The sequence below is a fragment of the Mesoplodon densirostris genome, chromosome 2, assembly GCF_025265405.1.
Source record: "Mesoplodon densirostris isolate mMesDen1 chromosome 2, mMesDen1 primary haplotype, whole genome shotgun sequence".
NCBI lineage: Eukaryota > Metazoa > Chordata > Mammalia > Artiodactyla > Ziphiidae > Mesoplodon > Mesoplodon densirostris.
In genome coordinates, this window is record NC_082662.1 from 4,739,869 (window position 1) to 4,765,631 (window position 25,763).

Genomic DNA, 25,763 nt, shown 5'->3' on the forward strand with positions numbered 1-25,763 from the left:
TATTACACATATCTTTTCTATTTATGTATGTATATATAATTACATACATACATACGATTATATATAAATTATCTTTTCTTTTAAAAGACAGTTGAATGGGAATGAAACGGAAAAGAAATTCGACTTTTAGGCATCTTATGTAAAGGAGCAACTGGAGAATGTGTTTCCTCCGCAAGGAGATAAACCAAAAAGGGGAAGGTGTGGGAGCCAACCAAGGAAAAGGTTGGAGGGAATCCAAACTCCATGAGGGAAGGGGCTGCTTTGCCGAGTGTCTAACAGTGCCTCTCTCGGCCGGCACTCAAAGCCAATTTGTTGAATGAATGAACACAAAGGCACTCCTAGGAAGTTGGCGAGGAAAGTCCTGAGGTCACAGCCAGACGGCAGGCCTAGAAAGCAGAGTCTAGTCTGGACTGGGATGGGGGATGATGGAGGAGAGCTCCAGAAGGATGCTACCAGGAACAAAAGGAGAGAGAACACACAAGTGTCTGACAGATTTGTAGGAAACTAATCAAAGGAACCAAATGGGACAACTACTAACACATGGAGTAAAAAGCATATTAAGAGAAGGCAGGTAATCACAGTACACTATCAGGCTCAACTGAGTATTTGTACAGTGAATATTCATTTAACCCTAAAGGGTATTATAATTACATTCGATGAACTGAAACAAATGTGTTGTTTGGGAGAACTATATCCTTATCTTTTCTGGCAGGAGGTCAATAGATAATTACTGAAACTGAAAAAAACAGAGAAAAGAGTAAATATGCAACTTAGAAGTAGTAGGAAATGTCAGAGAAAAGAGCTCAGAAGGGAGGGGTGAGGAACAGGAGTCAGGAACCCACAAGGTGGGGTCAACATTAAAAAAAAATAAGCCTAGTAACTACCTGACTTTCTAAACTACTTACACATATTATTTAGATACACACACACACACACACACACACACACGAAAAAAATTTGCCACACTTTAGACTTCGAAACTAGGGGCTACTTAAAAATGATTAATATCTCAAAAAGGTCTGATATGCATATTTAAAAACTAGTAGAGGACTTCCCTGGTGGCGCAGTGGTTAAGAATCCGCCTGCCAATGCAGGGGACACGGATTTGACCCCTGGTCCGGGAAGATCCCACATGCCGCGGAGCAACTAAGCCCGTGAGCCACAACTACTGAAGCCTGAGCACCTAGAGCCTGTGCTCTGCCACAAGAGAAGCCACCGCACTAAGAAGCCCGCCCATCTCAACGAAGAGTAGCCCCCAACTGCCGCAACTGGAGAAAGCCCACGAGCACCAATGAAGACCCAACGCAACCAAAAAAAAGTTAAAAATTAAAAATTATTTTAAAAAACCCCAAAAAACCTAATAGACCTCTTGTGCCCATAAGTCTCAGATGTTCCTTGATCGGGAGGGCCCAACATAACCAAATGACACCATCGCCCACAGGCTGGGCCTGGAGCTGGAGAGATGGGGCCCAGCCCTTTCCCAGAGGCCATCAGACGGCATCAGCATCAAAGGCTCAGCCACTCCTGACCCAAAGGAACTCACGCCGAGACAGGAGCACTATCTGCCGGCCCGGGATCCACTCCCACGCCGGCTCTGTGAACAGCCTGGATAACTTACTGGGTTGACCAAAAAGTTCCTTTGGTTTTTAAGTAAAAAGAAGACACATTTTTCATTTTCACCAAGAACTTTATTGAACAACGTATTCACCGTTCTGTTCCACTACCTTCTGCCATTTTTCAGGCAACTTCATAATTCCATCTTCCCAAAACTTTTCATCTTTTTGAGCAAAGAAGTGTTCCAGGTGCCTTTTACAGTCTTCTAGGGAATTGAAAATTTTTTCCATTAAGAGAATTTTGTAAAGACCAAAATAAATGGAAATCCGAAAATAAATGGAAATCTGAAGGTGCAATGTCTGGTGAATATGACAGAGAAATCGGAACTTCCCAGCCAAGCTTTTCTGCCTGGTCATCAAAGAAACATGCAGTCTTGCATTATCGTTATGGAAGATTATGCATTTTCTGTTGACTAATTCGGATGCTTTTTGTCAAGTGCTGCTTTCACTTGGTCTAATTGGGAGCAGTACTTGTCGGAATTAATCGTTTGGTTTTCCAGAAGGAGCTCAATAGAGGACTCCCTTCCAGTCCCACCATATACACAACATCACCTTCTTTGGATGAAGACCAGCCTTTGGTGTGGTTAGTGGTGGTCCATTTCGCTTGCCCCACAATCTCTTCTGTTCCACATTATTGCACAGTATCCACTTTTCACTGCCTGTCACATTTGTTTTAAAAATGCAATGTGGGCTTCCCTGGTGGCGCAGTGGTTGAGAGTCCGCCTGCCGATGCAGGGGACGCGGGTTTGTGCCCCGGTCTGGGAAGATCCCACATGCCGCAGAGTGGCTGGGCCCGTGAGCCATGGCCGCTGAGCCTGTGCGTCCGGAGCCTGTGCTCTGCAATGGGAGAGGCCACAGCAGTGAGAGGCCCGCGTACCGCAAACAAAAAAAAAAAAAAAAAAAAAAAAAGCAATGTTTTCGTTACGTTTTAGTAGAGAATCACATGCAGAAATACAATCAAGGTTTTTTTTGCTTAACTTACGTGGAACCCAAACATCAAAACGATTAACATAACCAAGCTGGTGCCAATGATTTTCAATGCTTGATTGGGATATTTTGAGTTATGTTGGCTATTTCTCACGTGGTGTAACATTGATTCTTCTCAATTAATGTCTCGATTTGATCGCTATCAACTTCAACTGGTCTAGCGACTGTGGAGCATCGTCCAGCGAGAAATCTCCAGCATGAAACCGCACAAACCACTTATGACACATTTGATCAGTCACAGCACCTTCTCCATACACTGCACCAATCTTTTTTTTTTGCGTTTCAGTTGCGTTTTTACCTTTCTTGAAATAATAAAGCATAATACGCTGAAACTGTTGCTTTTTTTCAATATTAAAATGGCTCCATAAAAACTCATCAATTTTGATAAGTTTTTAAAAAAATGCATGCTGATATGACAGCTGTCACAATACAATCTAACAAAATTGTTTTGAATGAAGTTAAAGACAACTAAGCGCTACTAGAGCCACCTTACAGAACACCAAACGAACTTTTTGGCCAACCCAGTATTTTTATCTTCATTGTATACCCCACCCAGCCCGCTGCCACACTGTGTGGATAAAAGTGCAGTTTCCATTAATCCCCAGCAGGCTGCCTTGTTCAATGTTCCTTATACCAAGCCCAGATCATCTTCCCGCTGTCGGTTCTGTTCCTTGTTGCTGATCTTAAGCCAGGGAGTCAATTAAAGACCATCATTTCCCTGTCTCCCCTTCTCTCAGCCAGCACATTTATCCCTCCCACTCTAGTTTACTGGGATCTTTTAGAATCTTGGCTTTGTCCTTCCACCTTGGGCCACCTGTGAATGTGACACACACATCCTCACTGACATCACTCCCAGAAATCCTGAGTGTGTCAAGTTAGAGCCTTTCTCCCACAATGAGAAGCTTGTCACCAGGTTGGAAACGATACCTTAATCAACCCTCTGAGTAGAATCAGTTGTTCATTCGGCCAGGAATGTTCCATCCTGAATATTTTTATTTATTTATTTTAATTAAAAAAAAGTTTTTATTGGAGTATAGTTGCTTTACAATGTTGTGTTAGTTTCTGCTGTACAGCAAAGTGAATCAGCTCTGGGTATACATATCTCCCCTCCTTTTTGGATTCCTTCCCATTTAGGTCACCACAGAGCATCGAGGAGAGTTCCCAGTTGGTTCTCATTAGTTATCTATTTTATACATAGTATCAACAGTGTATATACGTCAATCCCAATCTCCTAATTCATCCCATCCCCCCATCCCCCCTTGATGTCCATATGTTTGTTCTCTACATCTATGCCTCTATTTTTAATTAATTAATTAATTAATTAATTAATATTTCTTTTTGGCTGTTGGGTCTTCGTTGCTGCACGCAGGCTATCTCTAGTTGTGGCGAGCAGGGGCTACTCTTCCTTGCGGTGTGCGGGTTTCTCATTGTGGTGGCTTTTCTTGTTGCAGAGCACAGGTTCTAGGCATGCAGGCTTCAGTAGTTGTGGCACGCGGGCTCAGTAGTTGTGGCTCACGGGCTCAAGAGCGCATATGCCTCTATTTCAGCTTTGCAAATAGGTTCATCTGTACCTTTTCTAGATTCCACATATATGCGTTACTATATATTTTTCTCTTTCTGACTTGCTTCACTCTGTCTGACAGTCTCTATGTCCATCCACATCTCTGCAAATGGCACAATTTCATTCCTTCTTATGGCTGAGTAATATTCCATTGTATATATGTACCACATCTTCTTTATCCATTCCTCTGTTGATGGACATTCAGGTTGTTTCCATGTCCTGGCTATTGTAAATAGTGCTGCAATGAACACTGGAGTGCATGTATCTTTTGGAATTATGGTTTTCTCTGGGTATATGCCCAGGAGTGGGATTGCTGGGTCATATGGTAGTTCATTCTGAATATTTTTGTGTTTATATTTCTTTATCTGGCCACAAGGATAATATGAGAAATTTCTGTCAAATGCAGTCTCGATAGTAACTGTTTACTAATTGAAAATTCCACCGGAAGAGGCTATCACAGTAAGACGCAATGTGAAATTTGCCCTTTCTATAGCCGATGCACCCGTGGTGGCTCTTGTGAGACTGTCTCCACGGGACCATTGTCTGAGATCGAAGTTGGAGCCTGCACTCTCCACTGTCATGGAGAAGCAAACTCAAATTTACCAGGGCTTCTAAGAGCTATTCGGCCCCAGCCACTCCCCCTGCCCCAGACTTCTGCCCCATGGACTTTATCCTGACACCCTGCTTATGTAAGTGGTCACGTTGGCAGGATGCGGGTGCAGCTGCGACCCACTCAAGTAGCTTCCTCTACGCCTCGCCACAGTCGGCCACCTCCCTCCTCTCCTCCAAAGACCTGCTTTCTAGCTCAGCGCTTTCCCAGACTTGGTCCTTCCTCCTTAAGGGGCAACGTCCAACTTCTTCAATTTCAATAGCAGCCCCTTTCTGCCACTGAGCATGACAAACATATGGGTTCCAACAACTTTTCTTCTGCACGATTATCCTGTCAGCCCAGCCAATTCAGTTTATGACATCAGAATCACCTCCACCGAACAGACTGAAGCGGTAACCACGGGCTCATTCCGGCTATGATCATTAGCCATGGCAACCAAAACAAACCTTTTAAAAAAATCCTTTAATAATAATTGAGTAATATACTCATACATCTTTTTTAAAAAAATAAATTTATCTATCTATCTTTCTATTTATTTATGGCTGTGTTGGGTCTTCATTGCTGTGCGCGGGCTTTCTCTAGTTGTGCCAAGTGGGGGCTATTCTTCGTTGCGGTGCGCGGGCTTCTCATTGCGGTGGCTTCTCTTGTTGCGGAGCACAGGCTCTAGGTGTGTGGGCTTCAGTAGTTGTGGCTCGTGGGCTTCAGTAGCTGTGGCTCGTGGGCTCTAGAGCGCAGGCTCAGTAGTTGTGGCGCATGGGCTTTGTTTTGTTGCTCCGCAGCATGTGGGATCTTCCCGGACCAGGGCTTGAACCCGTGTCCCCTGCACTGGCAGGCGGATTCTTAACCACTGCACCACCAGGGAAGCCCTGTACTCATACATCTTTATGTAAAGATATACTCCTACATCTTTACATCTTTTTGGGATTATGGTTACATGTCTTCCTTGATACGTTATTTAACATTTTTTTTTCCTGATAAAGCTAAATTTTGTTTTTCAGCTATTATAGGAACCACTGATAAGATGGCCTTTCTAAAACCAGAAAGGTCTTACCAGGGAGTTTATGTCAACCTCTGTAATAGCAGAAGGAGAAAGGAAAATGAATGGTCCAGGGAATACAGTAACAATCTCCACGAAACTCTTATGTAACAGCGTCCAAAAGAAAGGAGTTGATACTCTCAGAGTCAGACAATGAAGCTCCCTAAACAATCCTTGACTTAATGCCCTGCTTCCTATGGGGTCTGGACAAGCTCATTAGGAAGGCAGTGAAAAGTCCGATTCCCAAACTGGCTGCTGTCCACAGAGAGAGAAGATTTATGGGTATTAACAAAAGAAAGGAATGACAATAATCAATATGATGTGAACATGGCACAGAACAAGCCTATCGTATGATCTTAAGTCTCTAAAAGGCAAGAAATGGAGGTGGATTATGCAAGTAAAATAGGGATCTTCAAGATGGAGGGAGGAAGGTCACGGGGGTCCAGTCAAGACTCCAGTCACACACAGCCCTCGAGATGCAGACGAACCTCATCGTCTGTCTGGTCATAAACTCCCCTCACCCCCACGCTGGCTCAATGTGCAGGGCCCTGGAGGCCCCAGGACCCCAGCAACCTGAGCTTGGTGTTTTCCAGCATGAAATACAGACAGAGGAATTTATTCCCACATGGCCCTAAAGACAGAAAACAGAAGCAATTAAGCTAAGGACTCTGGGGTCTCAGGACTTGACCTCAAGCACTGGACCTCATGGCAAACCTCTCATTTCACACAGGGAGAAACTGAGCTAAGACTGGAGAAGTGGCTGGACCCGGGGTGCAGAACTGGGGCTGGGGGTGGAATCCAAAGCCAGAGCTCTTGACGCCAAGTGCATGGTTCTCCCACGCTGCCCCCAGCATACGTGGAGCCCACGTGCCCTGTTGGCTGGAGGGTGGGGAGGGAAAGGGGATGCACACCGGAGCTGGGCACGGCACTCACTCCTTCTGGCCCCACAGTGCTGTCCAGGGCACCTTCACGCAAGCCAAGACTCACAGGTGACTGGCCACACTGAAGCCACTGGGCCTCAGCCACAGGAGCAGGTGGATGGTATCAGCAGAGGGCCATTTCCAGAACCCATCTAACAGACCCCACCCAAACCCAGCCAGCCACCAGGGGCAATGCACTACCCGACCAAGCCAAGTGTTTCCCACACGGTGCCGAATGAGATGCTGAAGCAAAATTTAGTTCTTAACCTCACCTTGGTACACATACCACTTTGCACTTACATAGCAGGCTTGTCTTTCTCTAATAAATTAACATCTATTTCATATTTTTTCCATCATTTAACAACTTGGCGTGGTGGTTAGGGGACGTATCCTCATTTTCCAAATGAGAAAACTGCACATAGGTCAAAGGGCGAGCTCTGCGTCCTGTTATCACTGTGTCAGAGCCAGTATTTCCAACCTACGGGTTTCCCCACTTGACCTTTCAGTCTGTTCTTGGTACGTACTCCTCCTGGAAAATTCCTACCCAATGAACTCTTATCGGTGAAAATGGAAAAGTACCCATGCAAGTTTCAGGCAGCAGTACCACGAACGTCACCCAGTCTGTCCCTCCCCTACAAGCTGTGATCCTCAGTGCAGGTCTGGGTGACAGGCCATACCAAGCCCCAAGGTCATCAAAGGTGTCCTTCTCCCTATGGTCTTCTTCTTTTTAAAAAATAAATTAATTAACTAATTTATTTATTTATTTATGGCTGCGTTGGGTCTTCGTTGCTGCGCGCGGGCTTTCTCTAGTTGCGGTGAGCGGGGGCTACTCTTCGTTGTGGTGCGCGGGCTTCTCACTGCAATGGCTTCTCTTGTTGCACAGCACGGGCTCTAGGCACGCGGGCTTCAGTAGTTGTGGCTCGCGGGCTCTAGAGCGCAGGCTCAGTAGTTGTGGCACACGGGCTTCGTTGCTCCGCGGCCTGTGGCATCTTCCTGGACCAGGGCTCGAACCCGTGTCTGCTGCATTGGCAGGTGGATTCTTAACCACTGCGCCACCAGGGAAGACATCCCCTGTGGTCTTCTTAAAAGAGATCACCTCTTTCGTCTTAGGATGAGAACATTCTAAATCTTTCTGCTCATCCTGCAAAGCAAAAACACTCAGAAGTGGAATAAAAGATCCAGCTCAAAACTTCTCCTCAAAATGCCCCAGAGCCGGCATCTGGTTTTCACTCAGTATTTCTGGTTAGAAAATGTCTTATTTCTTTGGCAGCACTTTCTAGAAGTAGCAAAGTACTGGGAATCGTACAATATCTTGCAGGCATGTGTGAAATGGTCACAGCTGTGCTCCCTCATTTCACAGAAACATGGCCTGGAGACACATTTCCATACAATCCCAGTAAGCAATCACTGCGCACACCCAGATGGTCAATTTTATCACGGGACACAGAGGCTCAGGCTACTGTGATGTTGTCTTTCCCCCTCATTGCTCTGAATGCAGCAAAACTTCAGCCAGCAAATCAAAGACAGCACAGCATCAGACTGCCCCTGCCAGGCTCCCCCCCCCAGCTCCCCGACCCTGAGCTCCACATGCCAAGGCCGACCTTTACGCAGACCTCCTCCAGTGCACTGGCTGGGATACCCGAGAAGGGAACCCGTTAGCACAGTTCAGGGCACCTCGGAGATTTTCAGCTCTCTCAGCATCTCACACCCCCCGACTTGGTTCAACCGGTGTTTCAAGTCTCTACCTCCACTGACCCAAAGTTAAGTACATTCCTGAAGCTGTCCTCCACTAAAGGGGACCGCAGGAGGGAAGGAGAGGCGTTGGCATTTACAAGTATACTTTGAAATGTAGGATTCAAAGAGATGGGAGTCTTCTGAGTATCTGGACCTTTAAATGCTGTAGGGGTCTTAGAAAAATCCATTTTCTAGAACGTATTTGATCAGAGGCTCCTAACATCATGCTTCCCAGTTGTAAGCTAGCATTTGTTCTTTTTCTTTAGATTTTCAGGCTGCCTGCTGGGCTATCCCGGCCACAATGACAGAGTCTGGATGCTGAGCCCCTCATTAAACACCACTGAACAGGAACACCGAGCCACATTCAGTTAGCCCTTCGGTGTGACTGGCACCTCAAATTGACCGAGCTCTCCTTTTGCCACAGGACTGTGGCACGCACGCAGAACAATTTGCCTCCCCGACACATCCAAGGAAAAGGAGACCATACAGGACTGAAAAGTAACTTTCAGACTCAGGTGTGTCCCTGGGGTCCACGACTCCAACTTCATCGGGGACTTGACTGATGTTAAAGGTGGTCACCCTGTTGCTGCGGAAACAGCCTGGTGACCGCTATTCACGGCACCGTCGTCCTGGGGTGGTGAAAGCACGCCCCTCACTTCACGCAGTCTGGAAACACCCCCAGCCCTCCGCGTTCTCTGGCTCTCTGTCTCGTAACTGGTCTGCAAGGAATCCTGTTGCCTCGGTGCGTGGGTAGGTGGCTGTCCTTTCCTGACACGGACCTCTGACTGATTTTCATGTGTCAAGGGCTTGGGCAGCAGGATCACAGGGAAAGGTCTCAGACAGCTGGCCTGCGTTTCTGCTCAGGAAGCCTCCTGGCTTCCGGGAGAACCAGGGGATTGGTTGTGCCTTTACTCCGGCTCACCACCAGCAGCTCTGCTGAGAGCTTTCCAGGCAGATCCTACTCTTGAGACACAGTAAGCAAAATGCTGTTCCACCCGATTCTGTACGTTATCACGATAAAAGGCCACCAGCACCAATTGTTTTAGATCTGCCGCCTGGTAATCGAGCCTCGCAACCCTCCCCTCCAGAACTGGCCCCGCTCGGCTCACCTTGGGGTTGGTTCGCTGCTGCAGCCTCCTCTCTTCCCTTTCTCTCTGCAGCCGCTCAAACTCTTCCCTGATTTCGGCTGGTGTCCTCCTCCTTTCCACAACCTGCAGGCAGAATCGGGAGGAGAGTCAGCAGAGGACGCAGAAAGCGAGGAAAACACACAAGAGCCGGCATCATTAACCGTGTCCCGCCTTCCCTTCCCCCAGGATGGCTAAGAGCCACCAGTGAGACCGTGGGGATTTTCCCTTCCGACGGCCCGGTCCCTGGTGAAGCCAGGTTCACCGTCACGCCCGCTCAGTCCCAAGGCTGTGCTTTCCCTCAGCTCTCCAGAGACTGAAGCATTACTGTTTTCATTTTAGTCACTTATCTCCAAGGCTGCAGGAATCTTACATAGAAAACATCACCTTAAGTGTCACAGTTTAGATTTCCTAATGAGCCCCAGGTAACACATGCTGAAAAGTGTCAAGATGGAGGCGAGGCCATCCACAATGGCACTGGCACGTCTCCCTCGTGTGCTGGGGCCACCACCAGAGGTGCCCCTTGAGCATCCTGGACCAAGGAACCTTAAGCCATGAGGTCTGGGTGTTTTAGAATCAGGGGACTCTTCCAGTACTCAGGTACCAATCGGCAGACCACGCTAGCCCTTGGGGATGCACAGGGATGTCAGATCTGTGAGGAGGTAAGGCATCCCACATCAGCCTTTCTGAGCTCATCACGAAAGCAAGACAGCCCAGTTGAGATTTCAAACAGGCAGGGAAGGGCCACGGGGGCCTCGGGTACCATGCCCGTGAGAGAGGAAAGCAGACCACGTCATTTCCAAGGGCCCCGAACGCTATGGCCTGTGAGAAACACAGAGAATGGGAGCAGGACAAACATGACCCAAGTCACTGGACGCATGACGGGGGAAAAGGCCCAACAGCACTGACCCTGTATTAGTGGCAGAAATACCAGGGAGTCCTGAGGCTGCTCAGAGAACACCTACAAAGGTAGGTTAGGTGAGAAAAAGCTATCTTGGAAACCAGAAGTTTTAAAAATTATTCAAAAAAATGCATGCTTATAGTAAAAAATCAAAATAGTACAGAAGGATATGAAGCAAAAAGTACAATTCCTCCTCACCCACACTCCTCCTTCTCACAGGCTAACATTTAATTTTTTATGTGTCTTCCTAAAAACCTATGCCTATGTATGTATGTATATATATTACAGTAAATGGGGTTTTGTGCACTTGATTTTATTATTCAGCAATACAGAAAAATAAATACAAGAACTGGCCTATCCAAAAATACTGAGAAATTTGTTCACTGTCACGTTCAGCAAGTACGCAGAAAAAAATAACAAAAACATTTTCTCCTCTCCCATATAAATTGTTAATTATCAAAAAGGGGGAGGTGTTTCTTTTAAAGGAAGTTTTAAAATAAAAACAGTTAAAATAATCCAAGAACAAACTGAAAGTCCAAATGGCACGACAACGATTGCTCTGTGACCTCACAAAAACATTCTCAGTTATATTTAACCAACGTGGCACGCTCACTCTGCTAGTTCTTATTTCGCTTCCCCAAAGTTACCCCATCTTGGACTGACGGCGTGCTTCCTCCATGGGGCCCAGAGCAGAACAAGATTTGCTTTCAGGAATTCTAGCTGTTGGACCTTTGCAAATGACTTTCTCTCTGCCACACTCTGTGACAGATGAAGAGGCAAATATTCCAAAGGTGTTAAGTCATCCCATTTCTAGCCATATTTTACAGAAGTTCTGCAAACAGCTGGTACATAATCAGAGCTAACTGCAAAGTCAAAATGGCTGGCCCCTCTGAAGCCGTGAAGAACTTGGCCAGGCATCTCATTCTAGCTCCCACAGGTCCTGACGGCCTTTACTATCTATACTTTCTTTACACAGGGTACATCATGGTGGAGAATGGAAGAAAGCTAAGCCAGCTGCAAGTCACTTTTTCTCCCTTGGGTAACTCTCAGACATCTGCACCCCAAAGCTGCATTACGGTTGGAAAGTACTAGACATTTTCTTTTTTCTTCTTTTTTAAAATTTAACTTTATTTTTTTATACAGCAGGTTCTTATTAGTTATCCATTTTACACACATCAGTGTATGTATGTCAATCCCAATCTCCCAATTCATCACACCCCCACCCCCATCCCCCTGCCGCTTCCCCCCCTTGGTGTCCATGTTTTTTCTCTACTTCTGTGTCTCAATTTCTACTCTGCAAACCGGTTCACTGTACCATTTTCTAGGTTCCACATATATGCGTTAATATACGATATTTGCTTTTCTCTTTCTGACTTACTTCACTCTGTATGACAGTCTCTAGATTCATCCACATCTCTACAAATGACCCAATTTCGTTCCTTTTTATGGCTGAGTAATATTCCATTGTATATATGTACCACATCTTCTTTATCCATTCATCTGTCGATGGGCATTTAGGTTGCTTCCATGACCTGGCTATTGTAAATAGTGCTGCAATGAACACTGGGGTGCATGTGTCTTTTTGAATTATGGTTTTCTTTGGGTATATGCCCAGTAGTGGGATTGCTGGGTCATATGGTAATTCTATTTTTAGTTTTTTAAGGAACCTCCACACTGTTCTCCATAGTGGCTGTATCAATTTACATTCCCACCAACAGTGCAAGAGGGTTCCCTTTTCTCCACACCCTCTCCAGTATTTGTTGTTTGTAGATTTTCTGATGATATCCATTCTAACTGGTGTGAGGTGATACCTCATTGTAGTTTTGATTTGCATTTCTCTAATAATTAGTGATGTTGAGCAGCTTTACATGTGCTTCTTGGCCATCTGTATGTCTTCTTTGGAGAAATGTCTATTTAGGTCTTCTGCCCATTTTTGGATTGGGTTGTTTTTTAATATTGAGCTGCATGAGCTGTTTATGTATTTTGGGCATTAATCCTTTGTTCATTGATTCATTTGCAAATATTTTCTCCCATTCTGAGGGTTGTCTTTTCGTCTTGTTTATGGTTTCCTTTGCTGTGCAAAAGCTTTTAAGTTTCATGAGGTCCCATTTGTTTATTTTTGTTTTTATTTCCATTACTCTAGGAGATGGATCAAAAAATATCTTGCTGTGATTTATGTCAAACAGTGTTCTTCCTATGTTTTCCTCTAAGAGTTTTATAGTGCCTGGTCTTACATTTAGATCTTTAATCCACTTTGAGTTTATTTTTGTATATGGTGTTAGGGAGTGTTCTAATTTCATTCTTTTACATGTAGCTGTCCAGCTTTCCCAGCACCACTTATTGAAGAGACCGTCTTTTCTCCATTGTATATCCTTGCCTGCTTTGTCATAGATTAGTTGACCATAGACATTTTCAGTGTTTTTTGTCAACAGAGTGTATCATATGCCACCCATGTATCCATATATCTGTACTGTGCACCTTGATCATTTACCAACTAGGTCTACCCTGTGCTTGTCAGGATGCTTTACTCTGTAGATGAGGCCTCTGTAGAGAGACCTGTGAAACCAGGCGGCACAGAGGGAAGAGGACAGAGACCCAGGCTCTCCGACACCACCTCAACCTCCCGGGAGACCTCAGGTGAGTCACTTCACTCTCTAAGCTTCAGTTTCCTCCTATAAATGAGGGGGATTAAAACTACACGATTCCTGAGGTGCTGTCTGGTTTGAAAATTCTATGATTCTAGTGAGTCAACTTTTTATTTTGGAATAACTTTAGAAAATGATTTAGAACTTTAGAGAAGTTACAAAGATAGTACAGAAAGCTCTCGTCTACCCTTCACTGAGCCTCCCCCAAATGTTAACGTCTAACAGAACCATGGAACAAACATCTGTCAAATCTAGGAAACCAAGATAAGTACATTACTACTAACTAAACCCAGACGTCTGGGATTTCACGAGTCTTTCCGCGAACGTCGCTGTTACGCCCTAGGATCTGATCCAGGACCCAGGACCCAGGATTGTATTTAGTCACATGTCTTGTTAGTCTCCTCCCATCTGTGGGAGTTTCTGTCTTCGTTTTCATGACCTTGGCCATATTACAGCTCTTAATGCAGGGTGGCTTTCCTAGACACTATAAGAATGTCAGGCAGATCGAGTCCGGTTCCCCCACCGCCGCCCGCAAAGCCACTGCCCGTGTCACCGCCGCCTCGGAACCGGCTGTATGATTAGGCCACTATCTTCAATGAGTAGACATATTCCTCAGTTCTGTGGTGTTCCTGGTCACACATTTATGGAGTTTCTGAAGGGCAGTGGAGATTACTGCCAGGCACAGAATGACCTCTAGGCAGACAAGTGAACTGTAGAGCTTCATTATTACTCCACCAAGAAGCCCCCATAAGAGTGGTGAACCTGGACACAGAAGTGTTGAACTGAAATCCACAGAGCATTTTTTACAAGAGTTCTGACCTGGATGGGGTAAACCTCAGTGCACTTCCTTTCTGTTGCCTCAGTATTACTGCAGTATTACTGCAGAAGAATTGCTGCTTCTTGTTAGGGGTTCCTTTCATTTCCCATTACTCCCAACTTCATATTCAAAACCACTGAGAATTTCAAGTGGAGTATATTGAAGTAGACTCAGTTTCTTTGCACCATTTCTGTATTCAATTTTTAAAATTCTTTCATAACCCTACTGAGTGTTTTTTAACTAAATTAACATGGATCAAATGAACCGCCCAGCTCCTGTGGAAATCACTTACGAGAACATGAGATTTCTTATGACACACAATCCAACTAATGCGACCTTAAACAAATTTATAGAGGAACTTAAGAAGTACGGAGTTACCACAATAGTAAGAGTATGTGAAGCAACTTATGACACTACTCTTGTGGAGAAAGAAGGCATCCATGTTCTCGACTGGCCTTTTAATGATGGTGTACCACCATCTAACCAGATTGTTGATGATTGGTTAAGTCTTGTGAAAATTAAGTTTTGTGAAGACCCTGGTTGTTGCAATTGCTGTCCATTGTGTTGCAGGCCTTGGGAGAGCTCCAGTGCTTGTCGCCCTAGCGTTAATTGAAGGTGGAATAAAATATGAAGATGCAGTACAGTTCATAAGACAAAAGCGGCGTGGAGCTTTTAACAGCAAGCTTTTGTATTTGGAGAAGTATTGTCCTAAAATGCGGCTGCACTTTAAAGATTCCAGTGGTCATAGAAACAACTGTTGCATTCAATAAAACTGGGGTGCCTGATGCCATCGCTTGGAAGGGGAACCTAGACAGGACAGAATTTGTCGTACATGTTAGCTAGCACGTTGGCTTGGTGAAGTCTGATGAAGCTTCCACAGCAGTGTGGAAAAGCAGTTTTACCAGGCCACAAAGCTGGCAGAATTGCAACCTCTACGTTTGGGTTATGATCAACCTGCTTGGACACTTAGCAAAGGATTCTCGCTGTTCATCATTTAAAATGTGCTTATCGTTTGTACCAACTGACCTTTCCTGAAAAAAAAAAAAAGAATGATGTCAAAGAGGCAGGGAAAACTGAGATATGGATAAAGGTAAAGGACTGCAGACAAAAAGTAAAGTGTGGATGATCCGGGCCAAAGGCTGCTCCTCTAAATGTAATCTGATGTCTGCAAGCCCTCTCCGACTTGTATGGTTTTCCACTCCACCTGCCAGCTGTTACCAGACTCAATACTGTCTGAACATTCACAGCTCAAAGCTGGATTTCTGCCATTCTGAAGAGGCCAACTTCATTTGAAACATGGGTAATCGCACAAACACTGAGACTTTAAGAACTCAAATGGCTGGTGTTACGAGCTGGGAATGGTTGCATCTCATTCCTTTGGAATCCTGCCAGAGCATGAGGAAGTCTCTTGAAGGTTAAAAAAAAGAGAATAGACAAAGGCTAAAAACCTACCTAGTGCCTGAAAACAGGGTCAACACTTGATGCAACCTACAAACGCTCAGTTTCATCCCCAGCCTCCACCAGCAGAAAGGGGATGATGCCAGAGCTGGGACAGGAGTGACTGCCACGTCTGTGGCTGCTTTGGCATTTTGGGATTAAAGGCGTCCCAAACACTACGGGCTTCACCCGTGTCCTCCATCCCTCCCTGACTACCCATGGGTTTAGACCGACAGACACGTGGCAGATGGACACCGGTCAGCAAGTGGAAAAGTTTAATCGTCTAAAATTACTAGCAACAGCGTGAAGGGAACACAGCTTCCTCCCTGGGGTGGAGGCTGTGACTGAAACGGGAGAACCCTCATACTGAGAAAGCCACCAGCTGCAGAATTCCTCAAGGGAACGGTGACGCCAGCTCCATAAAGCGCTCGAGTTCTGCAAGACTTTTTCCTTCACAGTATGAACAGCGGGCTCAGTTTTCCTATTATACGTTAGGCACCCATACATCTCTTCTCAGTAAGTATCTGAGGAGGTACCTTCCTGTAGTTTTCCTTTAAGGCATTTTTATCATCAGTGAAGGCTTAGTATTGATGCAAAAAAAAAAAAAGCCAATTCTGATAGATGAGAACTTGATTCCCTTAAAGTCGTCTACTAAAAAATATGAATATAAAAGCTTATCCAGTCACCATCTATGACTGCCTGCATACTTTTATAATCACGACAGTGTGTATGGTTTTTCTCTGTTTCTAATGGGGAGATAATTTGGTTTGGTGATAGGAAACCACGCGATATTCTGCCAGGAAGATGTCACCCCGCTGCTCCACTGAGTGGGAATAATGCTGCTGGGAATGAACCCTAGACTCTGAGGAGGGGATACACAGGAGAGGCCTGCAGCTTTTCAGTGGCCCTGACTGTTGCCGTGAAAAACTGCAACCAACCCACGGCTTCAAAACACAAGGGCGCTTTAACCTGGGGCTTGAGGAGAAACTTAGGAAATTCAACAGGATTCTATTTTCCTTTTGTGATGAAAAAAATTCTAAGCCACTAGACCCAACACTTTGCTACCATGAACTAATGTGACATGATGCACTGCTATTTCCACTGAGCCAAAGGCCAGAAGCCAAACACCCGCTGGGAGCCAGGCGGGGCGTGGGACGGGTGGAGGGAGCGGCAGGGGCCGAGGTAAACTGGGCAGCACGGTCCAGTCCCACGGCAGGCGCTCCTCAGACCTGGGTGACTGTTGCCTCAGAGGGGAATTTAGGCACAGTGTTACCAGGTCTTCTGATTTTTCCAGAGACGATAAGAGACTGGATTTCCCTGCAAAGCCTCCTAAGTTTCAAATGTCAGCAACTATAATTCACTCTGTGGGCAACCAAAACATGGCTATAGGTTGGAAATGGCCCATAAGCCACCAATATCAAGCAGTGGTGAAAAGGGCAACAGAACCCCATTTCATTTCTGTTCCAGTCCGTATCCAAAGGCCTTTAGAAGGTTTTCATCCTAAAATTAGAATAGACAGTCATGCACGTGCGAAAGTGAATACCAAAAGAACTTCAAGGGAAAACTTACATGACGGTGAAAAAATAACTCAGTGATAGTTAATTTAACGTCGACAGCCTACCAGAATTCCTTGGGCATCAGAACCAAGTTTCTGTAATGAAATTAAGTAATAACACCTATATGTTCTTACAGCAATACAGAGTTTTATAACAAATTTTCATATTAATTTTTCTACTTGATCTGCGTATCATTATTTTTTAGGTCATAACACGGAAGTACAAAGCAGTCAAATGACTTGCCCAAGGCTCTAAGACTACTCAGTGGCAGAGTGAAAGAGAACAGAACCTTCTGAATTTCAGTGATAGTTCCCACAGGGTATGGCTGTCCAGGTAACCTATTTCATAGATACCTGCTATTTATTTTGTTTTACTCACTATATTTATAACATTCTAATAGTACAGCCCATTAGAGCTGGAAGGGTCATTATAGACAATTTAATCCAGTAGTTCTCAACTTCTCCGTGCTTCCGTTTTGTTCACACGCACAACACAGCACCAACAAACACTTCCCAGATTCAGTTGTAACCTCGGGTGGAGAGAGGGGCTCTGGGCCGTGGAGGGTGGAAGGAAGTGCACGTGTGGGAGGAGGGTACGTGTAGGAACTGTGCCCTTTCAGAAACCATCTACCATCACCCCCTGACCGGCCTGCTCCCTCCCCTGGGTTAAAAATTACTGGTCTAGTCCATCCCTCTTACTATTCACCTGATGGGTTAGGAAACGGAGGACAAGTTGGATGACTAACTGTCCCAAGTTCACAGAGTTACAAAGTGGCAAAGCCAAGTGTAGAAGCCAATTCCTTAAACCAAAATATAAAGGCGAGACGAGGACTCTGATGTCTTCAAATATTCTCAAAGGCACCACTGCAGGTTGCGGGATTTGGGGGTTGTTGTTCTGTAGCTGTTGAGTGACGTTCCTGGGACGCCAGACACAAAGCTTCTCTTACCTCCCATCCTTCCATTTCCAGTCCTCTCTTGCCATAGATATCGTAGATGGCCCTGGTTTGGGGGTCACTGAGCACTGCAAGTTAAAAACCAAACATGTTTACAAAGCACAAAATTCACCTTTCAGTCCTGACCACAATACACCAGGCAAGGCCACCTCTTCTTGTTCTTCTCTTTCCAGCCACAACCTTCCCAGAGACCCCATCATTCCCAATGTCTTTCCTCCTAATCGCTCCCCAGATCCAAGCGAGGACATGTTTAAAGGTGGCTAGAACTGAGAAACATTGGATTTCTCGTGTCCAAGCTACTCTTCGTTTCGTTGTGAGGTGCACTGACCCCGCATCTCTAAAGGACAGTTGTTTTTAAAAGTACCTAGTGAGTTTCCGCCACAGTCTATAAAGTATCTTGGCTTGAGAGAGTGAATTCCAGTTTCTAGCAGAGCCTAATGTAAAACTAGGGACAGGCTCTGACCAGAAAAATCTGACTTATTATTACGTAGGGGTTTGTTTGTTTGTTTTTGGATGCCTCTCTTCTTTATTTGTAAATCATTTTTAAAAGACACAAACACCTCTCCCTATGGTGTCGGCCACGTCACCTAAAGTACATCAGAAGAAGACTGTTCAGTGAGGGTGAGAGCTGTTCAAAGGACCTGCAAAGCGAACCTGAACCTCCGTACAGCAAACAGCCGTCACCTCCCTCCTCCGCTGGGCCAACCTCTGTTCAAGCCCTTTGAATCTTTCCCCGCCTGAGATTTCCCATATATTTTTAGGCCTAATTAAAAAATGATGTAAATGACTCTGTCCATATTCAAATCTAACGAGGAAGAAAGAAACGCAGACGACCGGAAAACCTGGGAGCCAGACTTCTTGAGCTGATCTCTAGGATTTAATAAGCAATTATTTATTCACCATCTCAGTCTCCGTTTAGGCCAAACTCCCTGGGGCCAGGTCTGCTGCTGCAGCATCTTCACAAGCACTGGTAGGGTTTTTCTGTTAACTCTTCCCCAAATCTCCAAAACAATACAGTCCAGTATGTGGGTAATTCAGACAGCCAAATACAATAAAAGGAACGCGTTTTTGGTCAAGCTTTATTCAGACCAGAGAAGTAGCCTGAAAAGTTACATTTGGTGAAGACACAGGCTGACTGTACACATATATGTGCCGCAGTCTCAGTTTTACTGGTCACTGAAATCTAACTTTCTGGTAAAACTATAGTGAATACAGCAATACGCTTTTAGGCTCACAATAAGAAGGGTTTATTTTGTAAAGAAAATCTAATTTTCGGTCTACCTAATTAAAGAGCAAGCCACCAAATGGCTCTGGAATGAGTAACTTACTTTACTTGGCATAGATCCTAAGAGTGATTTCATATTTTTTTAATTTTAATTTTAAAAATCGTGGTATAATACACACAACGTAAAACTGATCATTTTAACCATGTTTAAGTGTACAATTCAGTGGTGTTAAATAAATTCGCAATGTTGTGTAACCATCACCACAATCTATTTCTCGAACTTTTTCATCATCTCAAACAGAAACTGTACTTATTAGTGATTTTAATATTTCATAAACAAAATATATTACACAACTTTTCCTGAAATACATAAGATATAAATATAAAAATCTGAATTACTTGATTCTATTTCCTGTTAGGCTCCTGAACACCATTTCTTCCTTTTGTTAGTACCTTTCCTTAACTGAATGCTTCAGAACCAATAAAATCACTTCCAGATGGAATAAACGTTCTTTGTATCTTCTCACAAAAAAAAGAGAACAAAGAGGGCTTGTCTGTAGTGATCAGCCTTTTACCTCTAAGAGTTCCCTTTAGAAGAAAACTAGTAAATGATTTAAAGCTGGAGTATTCCCTTGCAATTCAGACGCTGGGCTATTACTTCACCTGTAGCCTCATTTTCTACTTACTGGACACGTATTGATTTCCAAAGCAAAATACTACTCTTCCAAAGGTCCCTGTCAGTAAAAAGCACTAAACTAACCACCTTTTATACACCTCTAAGGACTCTCTTTTTCTATCCTCTACAAATCAAGCCTCTTAAAAATCGAGTGTCTGCTACCAGGGTGTTTCTATAGCGCCAAGCCCCGCACTGACCTTCATAAGCCTGGTGAACGAGGTTAAACAGTCGCTCCGCCTGCAATTTGAGCTCCGGGTCTCTATGCTTGTCAGGATGGTAAAGCATACACAGCCGGCGGTAGGCCGCTTTCAGCTCTTCCGAAGAGGCCTACAGAAGGAAAAATCCAATTAGAGAGCAATCAATGCTACTTAAATATTATCATGATCAGAATCAGCCTTGAAATGGGAAGCTGTCAGCCACTTTCCAACATGTTTGCTCTCTACATATAGGACATAATGAAGTTATGCTTTATTACTTCAATAAGGCCCCCTTTTTCCACAGTTAATAAAGTGATCAATTATGTACATCGATAGCAACAGTGTTTTGCTGGGAAATGCTGCTATCAGATGAAATGAAAGCTTGTGTCCCTACCCTGGTTCTCTGAGCGGAAATGAGAAACGTCACAGAGACCTGCTTGCTCTTTAACCCGAGTTATTTAAAGTCAATCCTGCCAAGGTACTCTCAACAAAGAATCTGTTCAGAAAGGAAAAAAGCTATAGACCATTAGACAGCAATGCCACGCATTTAGTCCGTTTTCTGACAAAGGAAACTCAATGAATATTCACCCTTAAAAAATCAAAGACATGGGCTTCCCTGGTGGCGCAGTGGTTGAGAATCTGCCTGCTAATGCAGGGGACATGGGTTCGAACCCTAGTCTGGGAAGAGCCACATACCGCGGAGTGGCTGGGCCCATGAGCCACAACTACTGAGCCTGCGCGTCTGGAGCCTGTGCTCCGCAACAAGAGAGGCCGCGATAGTGAGAGGCCCGCGCACCGCGATGAAGAGTGGCCCCCGCTTGCCACAGCTAGAGAAAGTCCTCGCACAGAAACGAAGACCCAACACAGCAAAAATAAATAAATTAATTAATAATCTCCTACCCCCAACATCTTCTTAAAAAAAAAATAAAAGACATAAAATTGTTAAATCAACACATTTCTATTCAACCTCTAATTCTAAAAGGTAGCACATAAAGCAGGCAAAAATGCTTTACTATCCTACAGTAAAAAGCCTTCCCACCCCCAGCACCCAAAGGGTCACTATCCAACACATACACCTCTCCAATTCTTGTAAGTAATTAATTTGAGGGGAAAATGCACCATAAGAAGAGCACAGATGACACAAAGAGTGAAATGGGCTCTGGGTGTGTTTTAACTGCACAGGAGGGAGGGAGGAAGAGGGATGACAGAAATCCACTTTGTGCTTCGCCTGCCTCTCAGCCGCCAAGTTCTCAGACACAGACTTCGTCAGAGGCTCTAGGAATGCTGTGCCAGCTCTCTGGCAGGGCCCTCAGGTGTGTTTTGGGGAAGTACTATGTCTGATATTATACCAACCCCAGGGACCATTTTGGTCTGTCAGAGGTGATGCCAAATGGACAGTTCTGTCCAGATGATCTGTCAAGTAAATAACATTTTATTTTGCGAGGCAACCCCACCGTTTTGAAAACAGAAGCAAATTCTGGGTCACTGAAACATGCCAGAGGGGCCTGAAAAGCCAGCTCCCTGGGTAGAGGAATGGGACCAGGTCCCCACTGAGGAAGCTGAGGATGGATGGTGCTCTGGGATCAGGTCCGGGAACACGGGTACACAGGAGAGCGGTCACAGGGACTCGATTACTCAAGGCATCAAGGTTACGAGGGAAGACGTTAAACTGTATTTTTCTGTAATGTCCACAATTTTTCAGTATCTTCCAATTCCAGGAGTAATGAATGCTTTTACCAATGAAAAAAGGCAAAACCTTACCTCAGTGATAATTTTTGGTCTGAAATTTAGATATTTTCTATAGGGCTAAGTTATTCTGATGCCAGGAAATCTGTGCAAGTTTACCAGAGATCTTAAACAAGGAATTCTGCAGAACTCCCAACAGGAAGACAATAACAGTTACTGGAACGTTACGTGTGTCAGTCCCATGTGCCCGGGAGGAGAGGCTGTGAGGACCCAGGTGCCACTCTCGGGCCACTTTCTCTGTCCGAGGAGTGGGTGGTTGGGTGGATGACCACTGTGGGCCTTCCCAGCTCTAACTGGACGTGGTTCTGTCATGAGAAAAGCTCTGCTAGACCCGGGCTACTCAGCTGTCCTGTAATGCAGACAGCACCCTCACAGTTTGACTACAGGCACAGGCACATCAGTGTTTTTAATCAGCAGCTTCCTGACGGTTTCCATTACCTACTTCACTGGAAAATGGTCAAGGATCTTGCTGACTGAGCATCCTTTTGCCTCCAAGGATTAGGCAGACGTCTGCCCTGTGCCAGCACTGATCTCTTTCTCCATCTCCTCTTTGGTGTAGCCTTTGGGAATCACACTCCTGAACAATCTGTAGACGGCCGTCCTCCCCCCTTTCTCTGCACCTGGCCGTCTGTGTGATTTCCTCTGGGGTCACACACCAGCCTTCCAGTGCTGGTTAAGAATGCAGGCTTCGGGCTAATGAGCTTTCTGACCCTCGGCTTTCTCATCTGTTAAAGGGGATGACAAGTATGCTCAGGCGCGGTGTGGAAATGAAATGAGACAGTGACCATACAGTGCTTCATACGGCGCCCAGCACACAGCAAAAACCTGCTCACTGTCGCTCTTCTCAAACCTTTGCTTTGTTTTCTCACCTTGAAACTGTAGACAACAGTACCCCTATCACACTTAGAGGAGTAAATGAGCTAATACGCATACAAGCTCTTAACAATGCCTTGCACACATGAGGAATTTAATCACTGTAGCTATCGTTACTGTCATAATTCAATTTTGATATCCTTTTGGCAGCATGAATACTGAAACTGGGACAATTCAGGGAGAAGGCACAGCCCTGGTGTGAGGATGATAGGAACGTTCATTCATGAAGGGGCCCACGTTTGTGAAGATTCACTGACCTGCATGCTTAGGACGTGCACTTTTCTATCCATGTGTTCTATTCCAATAAAAACACAAGACTAACTTTAGTTCCCATCTCTGTGATCTCTGTGTTTCCCTTTTCTTTCTCCTACCGTAGGCTTCTTTCCACGCTCACGTCAATTATGCAACACATTCCCTGCCACACTTACCAATATGCCACCTGTGCCAAACCCCATTGTTTTAAGCAAATAAACAATAGTTAACTAATGGCAAATTAAATGTGTCTTCTCCAGATAGGTTTACTTACATAACGATGTAAAAGGGGCTTGTTCCTTCCTGAGGAGCCATTACAAATTATTCTTTCTGCAATTTTTTTTTTTTTTTTTTTGCGGTACGCGGGCCTCTCACCGTTGTGGGCTCTCCAGCTGCGGAGCACAGGCTCTGGACGCACAGGCTCAGTGGCCATGGCTCACGGGCCCAGCCGCTCCGTGGCATGTGGGATCTTCCCAGACCGGGGCACGAACCCGCGTCCCCTGAATTGGCAGGCAGACTCTCAACCACTGTGCCATCAGGGAAGCCCTCTTTCTGCAAATTTTAATTGCTCTTTCCAGCATCTCATAAAAATGACAAGTGCAGGATTAGACAGACTTGACTGACTTTAGGTTAGACTGCTATTTCCTGGTTGTTAAAAGTAAACCAGATGACAAGGGAGTGGAGTGTCTAGTCTGCAACACCTTCTTTAATCATATTAATAAATGGCTTAACGTGCTACTGATTAACAGAAACAAGAAGTTTCCTTTTTAATAAATATCACATTCAATAAAAGGTTAGATTGGGCCTTTTATCGTAACTGAATAGCTAAGGTCACTGGTTCGATATTTCATAAATGATAAACTCTTTCACTATCGTAAAAACACTGATATCATTTCAAAATAGGTGATATCATTAAAAACGATGCCTAGAGTTACGTACCTATTTCTAAAATTCATTATAAAATTAAGAGATGTATTGTGCTTTAAGTGTGAAAAGTTTCATCATCTTAATCATCTGGTTATAATTTCAATGGAAAGTAAATCTATTATAAATTCAACCTTTATGTATCATAAGATTCATAGTGAAAGGATCCCTAGAGACCTGCAGAGTTTAGTGGTCTGTTAAACCTGTTGGATTAGATGCTATACAATACAAAAATGCAATAAAGCACAAAAAAGAAATTCAACACAAACATATTAAAAAATAAAAATATCTGTATACGCAGATGTCTATGTAGAAAATCACAAAGAATCTACAAAAAAAACCTACTAAATGACTTCAGCAAGGTCGTGGGATACAGGATCAACAGGCAAACATCAATTTATTTCTATATACTAAATATTGAAACTTAAAAGGACAATACCATTTAAAGTATCATTAAGAAACATGAACTACTTAGGGATAAAGTTAACAACTGCAAGACCCATACACTGAAAACTACAATGCACTGCTGAAAGAAATTAAAGAAGACCAAAAATTATGGAGAGATAAGCTGCCTTCATGCATCAGCAAATTCAGTATTGTTTAGATGTCAGATTTCCCCAAAGCAACCTACAAATTCAATGCAATCCAATGAAAATCCCAGCTTTTTTTGGTAGAAACTGACAAGCTAATTCTAAAATTTATATGGAAAAATGATATGGAGCAAAAAGAAATTTTACTTTCCTAGTTATTTTACTAACCAAAATAACTTTGAAGAAGAACTGGAGGACTCACATTACTGGACTTTAAGATTTATCATACGGGGGCCTCCCTGGTGGTGCAGTGGTTAAGAATCTGCCTGCCAATGCAAGGGACACGGGTTCGAGCCCTGACCCGGGAAGATCCCACATGCCATGGAGTAACTAAGCCCATGCACCACATCTACTGAGCCTGCGCTCTAGAGTCCACGAGCCACAACTACTGAGCCCACATGCCACAATTACTGAAGCCCGCGAGCCTAGAGCCCGTGCTTCCAACAAGAGAAGCAACTGTAATGAGAAGCCCGCATACCGCAACGAAGAGTAGCCCCCCTCACCATAACTAGAGAAAGTCCGCGCAGAGCATTGAAGACCCAACGCAGCCAAAAATAAAAATAAATAATAAAATAAATAAATTTATAAAAAGTAAAAAAGGAAAAGATTTATTATATGGCTATGGTAATCAAGACGGGGTGGTACCAGTAAAAGAACAGATACACAAATCAGTGGAACAGAAGTGAGTCCACAAATAGACCCCTATATATATACTGTCAGTTGATTTTTGACAAAGGTGTGCAATATAAGGTAGTGCAATGGGGAAAAGATAGTTCTTCAATGAATGATGCTAGAAGAAGGGAATATTCATGCGCAAAAATATGAACCTTGACCCTTACTGTGAGATACTAGACCTGCCTGCAAGAAATGCTCAAGGGAGTCCTGCCAGGTGAAATGAAAGGACACCAGACAGTAACTCAAAGCCACATGAAGAAACAAAGATCTCAGTAAAGGCAAATACATGGGCAATTATAAAAGCTAGTATTATTATAAAAATGGTTTGTAACTCCACATCTTGTTTTCTCAATGATTTAAGAGACTAATACATTAAAAAAAAAAGATTAACCTAAAAGCTTGTCTTATTATAACTCTGGCTTGTAATTTCACATTTTGTTTCTACATAATTTAAGAGATTAATGTATTATAATGATCAATAGTTTATTGTTTAGACATACAATACATAAAAATGCAATTTTATGACATCAATAACTGAAAGAGGCGGGACAGAGCTGTAAAAGAACAGAGTTTTGGTACGTTATTGAAGTTACGCTGGTATAAATTCAAATTAGACTGTTATAACTTTAGGATGTTAAATGTAATTTGAGGTGTTAAATGTGACCACAAAGGAAATAGTTGTAGAATATACATAAAAGCAAATGAGAGGTGA

General features: G+C 44.1%; 1 protein-coding gene and 1 pseudogene across 1 annotated transcript in view; one reads left to right on the top strand and one right to left on the bottom strand.

The window, feature by feature from the left end:
- The window catches only part of DNAJC11 (DnaJ heat shock protein family (Hsp40) member C11), a 73,210-nt gene that overhangs the window by 25,942 nt on the left and 21,505 nt on the right, over window positions 1–25,763 (bottom strand). Inside the window, exons 2-4 of the mRNA XM_060088899.1 lie at window positions 19,992–20,121; window positions 17,888–17,961; window positions 9,571–9,672 (exon numbers count right to left, since the gene is read on the bottom strand). Coding sequence (XP_059944882.1) covers window positions 9,571–9,672; window positions 17,888–17,961; window positions 19,992–20,121 — 306 coding nt within the window. The remainder of the gene's footprint in view (window positions 1–9,570; window positions 9,673–17,887; window positions 17,962–19,991; window positions 20,122–25,763) is intronic.
- LOC132477214 (protein tyrosine phosphatase type IVA 1-like) lies at window positions 14,199–14,718 on the top strand (annotated as a pseudogene).